An 11013-nucleotide genomic window follows, 5' to 3' on the forward strand; every position below is an offset into this window, starting at 1 on the left:
CAAGCATTACGTCCGCCACGCTAACCTCGTAGCTTCCAAATTTGACGCAACTTTTTAGAAGCTATTTCTAACGTTTAAGTTTTAATCACGGCGAGGCCTCGCCTCAAACTAGACTTGCTCGATTCCGTCATTTCTTGTGATAATTTATTCAACAACATATCATTTAAACCTGAAATTTAAGGTAATCACAAATAATCTTTTTGGTTTTAATGGTCGCTACCACAGTTAATGGTTTTAGTTTTTGTCATATCTTTTGTTTAGAAATGACCGTTTTGTCACATAAGCTGATAGAAAAAAAGTTTTTAGCGGAGTGATCTCATCCTGTTCCTCTGCAACAACCAATCAAAGGTTATCATTCTGATTCCGGCTCTGATCAACAGCTGTTTTTCTCTTTTCCAGACCAATCGCTGCCGTGGGAGGTGCAACGCTGCTTTAAAAGAGGGCTCGTTTGATAAACATAAAGCATTTTCGCCTGACTCCGAATCACTCAGCACGTACGAGCGTCACACACTCAGAAACTGTTGTAAGTATGCTTAAAAACTAGGTTTTACTTCAATTTACTCTCAAAATACATAAATAGATGTAAAGTTTTGTGTGGATTAACAATGGATGTTTTATTTGGTAAATAGTTGTAAAGCCATTAGACTTCAGCAGGCCCGGCAAGGCCTCAACAGCAGCCTGTTTTACAGATTTTTATAAATCAGCAGCGTGTTTATTCTCTGCTTATTTAACAAAATCTGCAAGATAAACACTTAACAATGAGTGTTGAATTAAATCAACAATATAGAAAAAGGGAAACCTTATTTTGATGATCAAAAGAAAAGTCATCGTATTAAAATGTAGGCACGTTGTGTTCATAAAATGTTGTGTTTCCTTTTTAATTTTGCTCAAATTTAAATTTATAATCAAACACTGGGAAGTTGATCGCTCTAAAACACAAATTATGGGTGAAACTACATTTTTGTAAAAAATACATAAAAATGCATTAATACTTTTTCAGGGAAGGGCATTCTTTTTATATAAAGCAATGAAAAACGATAATTTGAGCAAATTATGAAAACATACCATCAGCTAGGATTTATGTGACACGAATTTACGACTATTTAATATCTTGATTTTTGTTTTCTCATAAGAATGTGAGTGTCGGACTTTTGTTTTCCTTTTTATGACTTAGTAAAATAAATATTTAAATTATTACAGAGTCAACTAAGATAATGAGATTCGACGGAAAAAAATAACGAAATAAAAAGCAGAACTTGACTAAAACTGTGTTTTTTGTGTTCTTTGCCTCTCTGTTTTTGAACTTCATCCTCCCTTCCTCTTCCTCACAGTTGAATCTGCTGCTGGAGCCTCATCCTGCTGCAGACCTGATCGTCGTGGTTTCTGAGTTCTTCAGGTGCACAGACTCATCATCATCACCCCTCTGGCTGTCATTCCTAACCATCACATGTAATCTGTCATATAAATTCTATAAAATAATCCTGTATTTATTTTAACCTATGTGGAACTGGACATAATGAGCGCTGGGATGAACGGTGTTACCATCGATACACGTATTTTTATCCTTATTAATCAGGCTAGCAGCTAAAATAAGTTGGACAGTTTATCTTTTTACTTTTTTTCTCAGAGACATGAAACAGGCTTTCACAACAGTCAAAGCAAACGGATTAAAAGAATTTGGTAGAATAAAAAATTTATTTTTGTACGTTTATTGTTCAATAGAGACGTTAAATACAGCTAAGCGGAGGAACACTGACGTTAGTGCGTGCGGATAATATATTAGTACATATGGTTGTTGTAGGTTTACTAAAAAAAATGAAGTATTTTAGCATCAGTGAAACTTAAAAGTTATCACTTTATTTTTATTATCGTGAAAATAATTTATTTTTATTTTATTTCATTGTGACTGATGAAGTTAGATAAGAGAAAAGCGACATTTTCCTCTGTGAATCTATCATGGTCTAAAAATCCTACACAAATAAATCTGATTATTATCAACTTGAACCCTTTACAGTAACATTTAATTTAAGTTGTTTATGTTCACAACATTGCAAATCAAAGTTCAGCAACTTTATCTTTCACTATCAGTTTGTATTTTTTTTAAATACCTCAAACTATATGGTTGTGATAACACTTTACAATACGGGTCCATTTATGAACGTTACTTAGTGCTTTATTAAGCATTAATAAACTATTAAATAAAATATTAACAACTGTTTAACCTCATTACGTAATGCATTACCAAGCAGACACCTCCCTGGTCCTTTGTCCTAACCTTAAGGACACTAGATGGTGAACTCTAATGGTAACGCTAATAAAGGTACTCTTTGTTTATTGGGCCTTGTAATGCACCACAAAACATTAATAAAGGGACCCTTATTATTAAGTGTTATGTATGGTTTACAATGACATTTGAGTGATTTTCATAAACGTTATTTAATAGTGAACAGTAACGCTAACGTTAATAAATATACCCTTTGTTTATTAATGCCTAATAATGTACTATGTAACATTAATAAAGGGACCCTTATTGTAAAGTTTTACATATGGTTTAAAATTACATTTGGCTGATTTTCATAAAAATAATTTATTAGTGAACAATAACTGTAATGTTAATAAATGCACCATTTGTTTATTAATGCTTAATAATGCCTATTAAGTAACGTTAATACAGGGACCCTTGTTGTACAGTGTTATGTATGGTTTAAAATCACATTTGATTGATTTTCATAAAAGTTATTTGAATAAAGTCAATCTAAAGCTTCACGTTCAAAAGTAAAATTGTTATTAGGGCAAATATTTGCATTGCAAGCACAACCCTTAAAATAATAACAGTGCATTCAAATCACAACTGTTGATGCTTTGAGCATGCCTTCACTTTTTAGACTGAAAGTACTTGAAGCTTTTTAATGCAAAACCCTCATTTTGTGACAAAAGGGGTAAAACAGAGATTTAAAACAGGATGAAAAAGAGAAACATCTTTAAACCACAGCCTAAGTGTGCTGCTGCCGCTGTGGTCTCTCTTTTCTCCCCCTTTAAGCGTGGAGAGATCCGTCTTTCGTGGAACAGGAGAGGAAGAGAGGGGGTGTGAGCGGCTGGGGAGGAGGAGAACCAGGATAAGAATCTGCAGCTTAACTAAATCAAGTCCCACCACAACCCAGCATTTGCTGTGCTGTCTCTTCCCTTCAGTCTGTCTGCTCATGTTAATCTAAAGCCCACCACAGCACGCCTACTCTCACCACTCTCTGGCTTTTATCTCCTCAAATCTCTCTAAATCTGAGACCACCTCAAACCCAGCGCTACATCCTGCCAAAGGATTTCACGTACAAAAATGTGAAAAGTAAATTTGTTAAAGAAGATTAAAGCTAGTTTGACAGCAGATGGAACGTGAAAAATTAAATAATCAAGGAGTGCCACAGGGCCTAACACTCGGCCCACTTTGTTTTTCCTTTCCTTAACTGTACTTTTTTAAACTTTATGGTCAAAATCCACTTTTAAAATCTCTTTGTGGCATTTTCTCACCTTTACTTGAGTATTTTTTTATTTGTGTTTTTATAGCAGTGGAACTAAAATGAAGACCTTAATCCAGTTTGTCTTCTGTCTCATTACTGTGCTGAAGATGACTGGTAAGACTCAAAGTCAAGATGTTTTTTTTTAAACATTGTTTGGTCCCGAACATTCGCACCTAACATTTTTTTCTTCTAGGGGCTGTAGAGATAATTTATGCCCAGGTGGGTCAGACTGTTGCACTGAATGCAAAGCAAGCCTCTGTAAACAGTTACTTTTACTGGACCTTTGGTTTGCAAGACGGCCCGCAGGTAGCCTGGATGAACCCCCATGGTGGAAAGCAGTTTGCTTCAGGTGAGAGAAGCCTAGAGTCAAATACATCATTTATTTTTGTTGTTTAAACATGTGTTAAGATTTGTGATTTCATGATTTTCTTGTCTTGTAGAGGAAATCTGGAAAAATAAGTTGTCCATGCCTCTGAATTCACTGACCATAACAAACATACAAGAAGAAAACTTTGGAGATTTCTTCTGTAAAGTGACAAAGATTACTAAAGTCATCTCCGTCACTCACTTCAGGGTGGTCAAAGTCAGTGGTAAGAAAAAAAAACTATGTTGACTGTGACACATTTGACTACAGTTTACAGCATGTTTTTTATTTATTTTAATTTTTACAGTTGTTTAGAGTTATTGTTTTCCAACTATTTAACTCTTCACCCTCCATTCATAATTTACCAACTACAAAACCCCCTTTGCAGCTTTCTTCACCTAAAGGCACCATCTTTGTCTTAATTTTATTCTAGTCGACGTGACCGTACCATCACCTGTGATGCCCGGTGAACGTGTGACTCTGACCTGTAAGACTTCTCAAGAGCCACCCAAAATATTCTGGATTGGTCCACTAGGAGAAAAAATGACAACCAATCAGGGAACATATACTATGACAGCTGAAAGTCAACACAGCGGAGAGTGGACATGCGTTGTAGATCAAACAAACAAGTTCACCATTCTAGTTGCCGTTGCAGGTGAGTGGGCGTGTGCCACAATGTTGTATTTTTATGTAAGCGACATTCCCCTTGTTTATTTATTTTTCTGTCTTTCAGACATTTCCGCTCCTACATATCAGTACACTTCCATAAACTCTCCCTTCAAAGTGCCGGTTTCTATCAAGCCTACCAACTTTGTGCAACAAATAATACAAAAGATCAAGAAAATTGAGTGGCACTTTGTTCCAAAAGCGTCCTCCAGTCAGAGCCAAGAGACACTCTTCCGTATATCTGGGAATGACCAGATGAGAGAAGAACTGGACCAAAGAAACATGGAGTTTAAAAACTTTACCAAAGAGGGAGAGGTTTCTCTGTACAAAGAAAAGGCAGAAGTAGAGGACAGAGGGAACTACAACTGCTCTGTAACATTACGAAATGGCTTTATGATGAGCAGCACTGTGCAAGTGGAGGTGCTGCAGAGTGAGTCTGAAGTTCTTAGTCCTTTAATGAAGTGTGTTACTGTTTTATGCTGTTGTAGATGTCTTGTCCTTGTTTGAGATAAGTTTCTGTTAGTCACACCTTTGCTTCTCCTTTGCTTTATATTTTCATCTGAGGTCCACGTGTTGTAATGAGATGAGTTTCAACAGTCAGTCTTAACTGCATTAAAATATATTTTTGTCTGAAATCTAATCTATCTAATTAAAGAGCAAGTCACCCCCTACCAGAGTATTACTCCGCTCCCACTTCCTGTTTGAAAAATGCAACAAATTCTGTTGGCTAGCAGACCGAGAGGGCAGAGCCGCAAACAAATACACACACACACACACACACACACACACACACACACACACACACACACACACACACACACAGGCTCAAAACGACATTGTGACATCATATGGTACCAGCTAACGTTCTAGGGTACCTCTTAGCCAATAGCGATGGCAGATTTAAATTCAAATGCAGTGCAGAGTTTTTACCTGACAACGGCACAACACTGACAGTTTTAGGCAGAAAATTAAAATTTTAACTAAAATGCACTGAAGTGCAAAACTATTGACTACACGTGTCTGCAGCATGATTAGACACGCATTTATATAGTTTATCAGAAAAAAAAGTTGATTTGGGGGTGACTTGCTCTTTAAATAAAACAATTGGATCTAATTAATCTTGTTTTCTCTCCTCCTCCAGTCCTCCCCTCTCCAGGTGTAGAGTTGATTTCTGGCCATCAGCTGAACCTGTCCTGCTCCATCGGTGCCCCGCTGCTGCCCGGTTTACACGTCAAATGGTTCCATCCTAAGAAATCCACCCTGCTCAACGCGGATCCTCCATCTGACCATCTCATCATCCCAAAAGTGAGCACAGATGACTCCGGGACGTGGAGGTGTGCGCTGCTGCAGAACGACACGCAGCTGACGTCAGCTGAGATAACGCTGAAGATCGGTGAGCACAGGAAGTGAGAAGAGAGCAGGAAACATGACATGGGCATGAACCTGTGGCCACAAAATTCCATGACTGAGGCGTGGTGGTGTGTGTCCTGTTGTCTGAGCTGCACCCTGATGGATGCATTCCTGTTTTCTGCTGCACACAGATCCCCTCCTGAGTGCATGGATGGTGGTGACCATATGCAGCGCTGCTGTCATCCTCATCCTTCTCCTCGTAGTTGGATTTGTCCTCTGTCAACGAAGACGAGTATATTGATCTTGGTTCTAATTAGTCACACAAAAAACACGAGAATTTCAGAACCAGTAAACTCACACTCTGCTTTTCTCTTCAGCAGAGATCGAGGCACATCAGACATCGACTCTGTCAGTGCAAACAGTAAGCAACCACTTCCTGGAACTGACAAAACACATAATTACATCCACGCACACATAAGAAGTGTTCAGCTCATCATTTACATCTCTGTTTGTGTTTTTCAGCCCAAAGCCCAAAGGATTCTACAAGACCTGAAACCTTCCTGGGGGAAGTGTAGGACATGAAAACCTGATAATGAAGCGTGGCTCTGGAGTTGGATGGATGAAGTCATTATCAAATGACATGTAAAATAACTTTTACAGTTGTATATATTTGTTACTTAGAGTTTTACATGAGTTTTAGAATATTTCTTCACTTTAAATTAGTTTATCTTCTCCTCATTTGTTATTTTCCTTTTAAACTCCATTTTATATTAAAGAGATCCTTCAATTTTATTTTGATGCATATGCAGTGGTCACTAGTAGGAATGAAAGCCTTGTAAGTCGTACTGTGGGGGGGGAAAGCTCTGGTGTGCCTGTTTGAGGACAGTTTCAGACGTCAGGATTTGGAATCTTATTTCCTGATAGATGGACATCTCGCCTCTGATTGGCTAACAGTCCCACGGCTCCACCAGTGACTCTGCTCTGCAAAGTTGATGTTTTATCTCCACAAATACAACAAGCCTGGAGGAGTTCTGCTGTGTGGTGGAGTCGCTAACGCTAACAGTTGGCTTCTACTAGCCGAGACGTTCTGTGCGTTTTCCAGGATGCTGAACATACAACAGCTTTGCCCGTCATGAGTCCGTGAATGTTCAGTGACAGTGTGACGTAGATCTGTCGGGCTTTATTTTCTATCAGAAGCTAATGAAGGAGATAGGTGTAGGAGACTATTTTCATGTTCAGCCTGCATGTAAAAGTCAGAATGACCAATTATTTTTTTAAAAATTAAAAACCTCTTTAAATTGCTCATTCTTATACAAATATTTGTTATTTGTGTTTTCTTTTTCAGTTTTCACTCAAATTTGGAGTTCTTCAATTTAAATATTTAATACAAATTCATGCATTTTATTTTTTTAAATCCTTTGAACCCTTTTGAATTCAGAAGTTGATATTTTCACTGTTGTGTTTTTTAAATTTGTGATTGTTTTTGTTTATAAAAATAATCATTTTGACCACAATATAGTCAAGTAAATGTTATGTAATGTATATTCTGACACCCTTATTGTAAAGTTACTCATTTCTGAAAATGTATCCACATGTATTATTTCTGCACATGATGAAACTTTATTTTTTCAAAATCCAAACAAAATCACTTGGAAACACAAATGGAGCTTCACTTAAACCTGAAAACGAACTGTGAGACATACAAATATTTCACATGGCTTTCACAGATGTACCACAAAGCTTTTCAATAAAAGATTATTAACGTCAGCAGCTGAGTTGTGGTTCTGCGTTGGGGTGGGGGGGTCTTTATACCAGAGGGCTGGCGGCTTTCTGACAGATCCGAGGATACAGGAAGTCACAGGGAACGTCGTACCAGCTTTGGGTGTAGCTGTCCACCACCACACAGTCCTCTCCATCTGGCCCACCAGAGGTGTTGTTGTCTGGTTCTGATTTATGGACGTTCCAGAAGCTTCACAACATAGAAGCAGAGATGAAAACATTTAAATGATAGAAACTCAGGATATGGCTACATCTGTAGCATAAAAGCAGGTTTTTGTGTTTATTTTGGGAAGAATTCGGGTTATTAGTCTTATTTTCACCAACCAACCTCAAGAGCTGTTTTACAAAATACAATAAACCCCGTCAGGATCCAGGGAGGGTGACTCATTAGCACCACTATGAGGGTGAAAAAGGAAATGACTCAACAGTTCATGAAGATAACCTGATTTTTATCAAATGAACCATCTACTTTAGACCGTTTCCTAATGAATACCCTTTAATATAGCAGCAGTACGGTATGCACATGTTTATATAAATTATTAAGCAGCAAATCCCACAGTGTCTCCATTATCTAAGTCCAGCTGACCAATGAGAGGTTCCCAGTCAACAACGAGCCAATACCAACTGTTCTGGAGAAGCCTATCAAAAGCCTTGAACACTGGTATAGTGCAGAACTCAAAGACTCAAAGCAGGTAGAACAACTCAGACAGGACACAATCAGCGGCCTGAAGAAGATCAACAACACAGCTCTCCCTGGGAAGCTAAAACTATGGTGCTTTGAGTTTGGGCTGCTGCCACGCCTCATGTGACCAATCTCTATCTATGACAGGAGTGGGGGAACCCTGGTCCTCGAGGGCCGGCGGTATCCTGCATGTCTTTGCTCCAACCCTTCTGATTCAGTGGTTGATTCACATGTTCTGCAGCTTTTCAGGCTCTGCAGAAGCTTGTTAATCACCTGCTAATTGAAATCAGGTGGGATGATGCAGGGTTGAAACTAAAATAGGTGTGTCTTCATTGTCAAGCTGACAGTCCCTTGGGAGGAAGCCGTTGACGAAGCATTCGAACGGAAGTGGCTCCAGTATGCAAGTCTGGCAGCGGAAGGGGGTTGGGAGTGGGGGGTTGGGTTGGAACGTGAAGGTGAGTCCAGTGGAAGTGGGATGCAGAGGTTTTGTAGCCAGTTCCATAATAAGGCTTTTGAAGGAAGTAGGAATCAGAGGCCAGGCCCAAATGAGGGCAATCAAAGAGCTCGCCACTGCAGCGGAACAGAGCAGTCACTAGCTGTGGCTGAAACGAAGGGATGCACTTTGGGCTGCCAAATATGGGGCAGCAGTAGCTCAGGTGGTAGAGCGGGTTGCCTCATGATCGGAGGGTCATGGGTTCGATTCCAGCTCCCGCCAGGGGTATCCTGCTGTTGTGTTCTTGGGCAAGACACTTCACCCAACTTGCCTGTGTTAGTGGTGGTCAGAGGGGCCGACGGCGCCAAATGGCAGCCTCGCCTCTGTCAGACCTCCCCAGGGCGGCTGTGGCTACAAGTAGCTTACCATCACTAGCAGTGTGTGAATGTGAGAGTGTGTGAAAGCGTCTTTGGGTGTCTAGAAAAGCGCTATATAAGTTCAATGCATTATTATTATTATTATTAAATGATGACGTGGTGCTTCCGAGTGACACACACCCGGGTCTGATCAACCAGGGGTGGGCCATCCCCGGCAGAGGGTGTATTGTGATAAGTGGCCGAAACACCCAATGAGGTCGGGGCACACGACTAACGATGTGTCGCTCCGGTTTAACCGCGAAATCTATGGCAAAGCTCACTCCACCAAGTTTTCATTCAATTGTTGTGCTGAAAGGGATCTTTAACAACTAGTCCTAGGAAAATTCTATTACGAAGTCCTTTGATTCAACTTTATTCACTTTATATATTTATTTATTATCAATTTATTTACATTTTGCTCGTTTTTTATGGAATTGTGTTTTTATGCCTTGTTTTATTTCTATAATTTAAGTTTAAGACTGACAATGTCCAATATTGTTGCCTATAGGAGAAATTTAGTTAGTTACTAAAATAATTTAGTTTTTTTATGAGGCAACGCTGCATTTATTTGGTTTATATCATATCGTAAATTAAGAATTAGACTTTATCAGCTTGTTGGATATTGATAGAAAATCTGACTTCAAACATCCATAAGGCTGATTTATTTAAGATTTTTATGTTTATTTTAAATTAACAGATTAGAAATGTTTATAAAAGTAACTTTGAATGCTTTTAAATTGACCACAGCTGTCGTTTGATGTGCATTTCTCACTTAATCTTGCTATTTTGTATTCATATGACCTGAAATACATTAAAAATACACTTTAGTTTTTGTTAATTTAGTAGTTTAAGTGTTGAATAAAATGATTCTACAAAAGATCAACCAGTTCAACTTGAACAAAGTACGATGTGGTTTAGAAAAGCCAGTTTTCCCACATAACAACAGACGGCGCCATGAGGTGAAACACAACGAGCCAAACTTCATGTCCAGTTTGACGCTTTATGAGGTTGCAGTCGTTCTGCGATGCACTTTAATGATGCTCTGCTGGCAGTCTGCTCTAACGCTCCATATTTATCACTCACGCCACAGCCAAACCTCGTTTATTAGGTAGAATAAATGCGTGAATGTGTCATGATAAAATAAAATACATACGAAGTTTTAAGCACGGACTTGTCCACCCATCTCCACTCTCCTTCACTCTCAGCATCGCTCAGTCCGATCCAGTAGTTTGTGTAAAATCCTCCAATCCTCCTGCCTTCTTTCTCCACGGCTTCCTACAAATATAAAACAGGTGTGGAACGCTGAAAAAACCTTTTAAAAATCCTATTCTGATTATAATCGGTCATTCTGAGTTTTACATGCAGGCTGAACATGAAAATAGTCTCCTACGCCTATCTCCTGCGTTAGCTTCTGATAGAAAACGGACGATGAAACTCTAGGATTTGAAAATCCTGACAGATCTACGTCACACTGTCACTTAACACTAATGGACTCACCCATCTTGGCTCGTGACGGGGAAGGCTGTTGTTGGTTTAGTGTCCAAGAAACAGCAGAGAACGTCTCAACTAGCAGAAGCTAACCATTAGCGTTAGCAACTCCACCACACAGCAGAACTCCTCCAGGCTTGTGGAGATAAAACATCAACGTTGCAGAGCAAACTCAGTGGTAGAGTTGCGTTGCTGTTAGCCAATCAGAGGCTCATCAGGAGAATATAAGTCTCCAAATCCTGTCGTCTAAATCTACTTCCTCCTCCAGCTGAATTCTCTGTCCTTAAACAGGCACTTCTGGGCTTTTTATCCCCTGAGTATGA

The 11013-nt window shown here is 39.1% G+C and overlaps 2 protein-coding genes across 4 annotated transcripts in view; one reads left to right on the plus strand and one right to left on the minus strand.

Moving 5' to 3' along the window:
- Nucleotides 1–396: 396 nt before the first annotated feature.
- Nucleotides 397–6583, plus strand: cd4-1 (CD4-1 molecule). 3 transcript variants are annotated; one of them, XM_054741070.2, is made up of 11 exons: nucleotides 397–523; nucleotides 1332–1396; nucleotides 3559–3626; nucleotides 3706–3861; nucleotides 3953–4102; nucleotides 4310–4531; nucleotides 4610–4972; nucleotides 5684–5935; nucleotides 6084–6184; nucleotides 6270–6313; nucleotides 6415–6583. In XM_054741070.2, the coding sequence occupies exons 3-11, from the start codon at nucleotides 3572–3574 to the stop codon at nucleotides 6443–6445; spliced, it is 1374 nt and encodes a 457-aa protein (XP_054597045.2). In that variant the 5' UTR covers nucleotides 397–523; nucleotides 1332–1396; nucleotides 3559–3571; the 3' UTR covers nucleotides 6446–6583. The 3 variants fall into 3 exon arrangements, with proteins under 3 accessions (XP_054597045.2, XP_015805736.3, XP_070407204.1); XM_015950250.3 differs by having other exon boundaries at nucleotides 6273–6313; XM_070551103.1 differs by lacking the exon at nucleotides 397–523 and having other exon boundaries at nucleotides 1332–1449.
- A 906-nt stretch (nucleotides 6584–7489) lies between these two features.
- The window catches only part of cldc1 (C-type lectin domain containing 1), a 182627-nt gene continuing 179103 nt past the window's right edge, over nucleotides 7490–11013 (minus strand). The window contains exons 5-6 of the mRNA XM_054741071.2: nucleotides 10356–10477; nucleotides 7490–7861 (exon numbers count right to left, since the gene is read on the minus strand). Of these exons, the coding sequence (XP_054597046.1) occupies nucleotides 7699–7861; nucleotides 10356–10477 (285 nt within the window). The 3' untranslated portion in view covers nucleotides 7490–7698. The remainder of the gene's footprint in view (nucleotides 7862–10355; nucleotides 10478–11013) is intronic.

The sequence above is a fragment of the Nothobranchius furzeri genome, chromosome 5, assembly GCF_043380555.1.
Source record: "Nothobranchius furzeri strain GRZ-AD chromosome 5, NfurGRZ-RIMD1, whole genome shotgun sequence".
Lineage (NCBI taxonomy): Eukaryota > Metazoa > Chordata > Actinopteri > Cyprinodontiformes > Nothobranchiidae > Nothobranchius > Nothobranchius furzeri.

What these genes read in the sequence shown, in the direction of transcription:
- cd4-1 (XM_054741070.2), top strand. Translation starts at nt 3,572, where the DNA reads ATGAAGACCTTAATCCAGTTTGTCTTCTGTCTCATTACTGTGCTGAAG. An exon ending in TACTGTGCTGAAGATGACTG is followed by an intron (nt 3,627 to 3,705) that starts GTAAGACTCAAA and finishes TTTTTCTTCTAG; the next exon opens with GGGCTGTAGAGATAATTTAT. An exon ending in TGAGATAACGCTGAAGATCG is followed by an intron (nt 5,936 to 6,083) that starts GTGAGCACAGGA and finishes TGCTGCACACAG; the next exon opens with ATCCCCTCCTGAGTGCATGG.